Source organism: Callorhinus ursinus, unplaced genomic scaffold (assembly GCF_003265705.2).
Source record: "Callorhinus ursinus isolate GAN/ISIS: 27379988/994484 unplaced genomic scaffold, GSC_fseal_2.0 scaffold12186, whole genome shotgun sequence".
In the NCBI taxonomy this organism is placed as follows: domain Eukaryota; kingdom Metazoa; phylum Chordata; class Mammalia; order Carnivora; family Otariidae; genus Callorhinus; species Callorhinus ursinus.
In genome coordinates, this window is record NW_027409236.1 from 1 (window position 1) to 1,212 (window position 1,212).

Sequence of the window (1,212 nt, forward strand, 5' to 3'; positions counted from 1 at the left end):
TGTACTGTGACCCTGGATCTGTATATTACTCTTCTTATGAAACAGTCATCCCCAAGGGTCTGACAGTCAAGGGAAGGGAAGACCCAGGGGAAAAGGCATCCTATATGCTATTAATGCAGGGCCAGAAACAGGTGATTCACCTGAAGGTGAAGAGAGACTATTTTGTGAATAACTTCCCAGTCTTCAGCTACCACAATGGTGTCCTGGGGCAAGAAACGCCTTTCATCTCGCATGACTGTCACTATGAAGGCTACATAGAAGGAGTCCCAGGTTCTTTTGTTTCCCTCAACACCTGTTCAGGCCTCAGGGGCATCCTGATTAAGGAGGGGAAACCCTATGGCATTGAGCCCATGGACACTTCAAAACGGTTTGAACATGTACTGTACACCATGGCACACCAAGCTCGAGTCTCCTGTAGTGTCACCTCCAAAGGCAGCCAAGTGGTGTCCACCAGCCGGCAACAAGGGAGCAGGAAGCCTCGAAGTCCACAGGCACTGTCCTCCTTTTGGTCACACACCAAGTACGTGGAGATGTTTGTCGTGGTCAACAACCAGCGGTTCCAAATGTGGGGCAGTAACGTCAATGAGACAGTCCAGAGAGTAATGGACATCACTGCTCTGGCCAACATCTTCAGTCGGGAAATAAACACCGAGGTGGTGCTGGCTGGAATGGAGATTTGGACCGAGGGGGACCTCATAGAAGTCCCAGCGGACTTGCGAGTTACACTCAGGAATTTCAATAGCTGGAGACAGGAGCAGCTCCTCCATCGTGTGAAGCACGATGTTGCCCACATGATCGTGGGACATCATCCTGAAGAGGACGTGGGACAGGCATTTCTCAATGGTGCCTGTTCAAGAGGCTTTGCAGCAGCTGTTGAAGCCTTCCATCATGAAGATGTCCTCCTGTTTGCAGCGCTCATGGTCCATGAGCTTGGGCACAACTTGGGTATTCAGCACGACCACTCGGCCTGCATTTGTAAAGATAAACGCTTTTGCCTCATGCATGAAAATATCACTAAAGACAGTGGCTTCAGCAACTGCAGCTCTGACCACTTCTATCAGTTCCTGCGGGAACACAAAGGGGCCTGCCTATTTAACAAGCCTCGGCCCAAAGGTCGCCTGCGTAGGCAAGCCACGTGTGGGAATGGTGTGTTGGACTACAATGAGGAGTGTGACTGTGGACCTGACTGTGGTAATAACCCATGCTGTGACC

At 50.8% G+C, this 1,212-nt stretch overlaps 1 protein-coding gene across 1 annotated transcript; it reads left to right on the forward strand.

Annotated features, from left to right (window-relative positions):
* Positions 1-6: 6 nt before the first annotated feature.
* On the forward strand, positions 7-1,206 carry LOC112818868 (disintegrin and metalloproteinase domain-containing protein 1a-like; the record flags this gene model as incomplete). The annotated part of the gene is made up of 1 exon (XM_025865954.2): positions 7-1,206. A coding segment is annotated over exon 1 (1,102 nt), but the record flags the coding sequence as incomplete, so codon positions are not given.
* Positions 1,207-1,212: the final 6 nt, after the last annotated feature.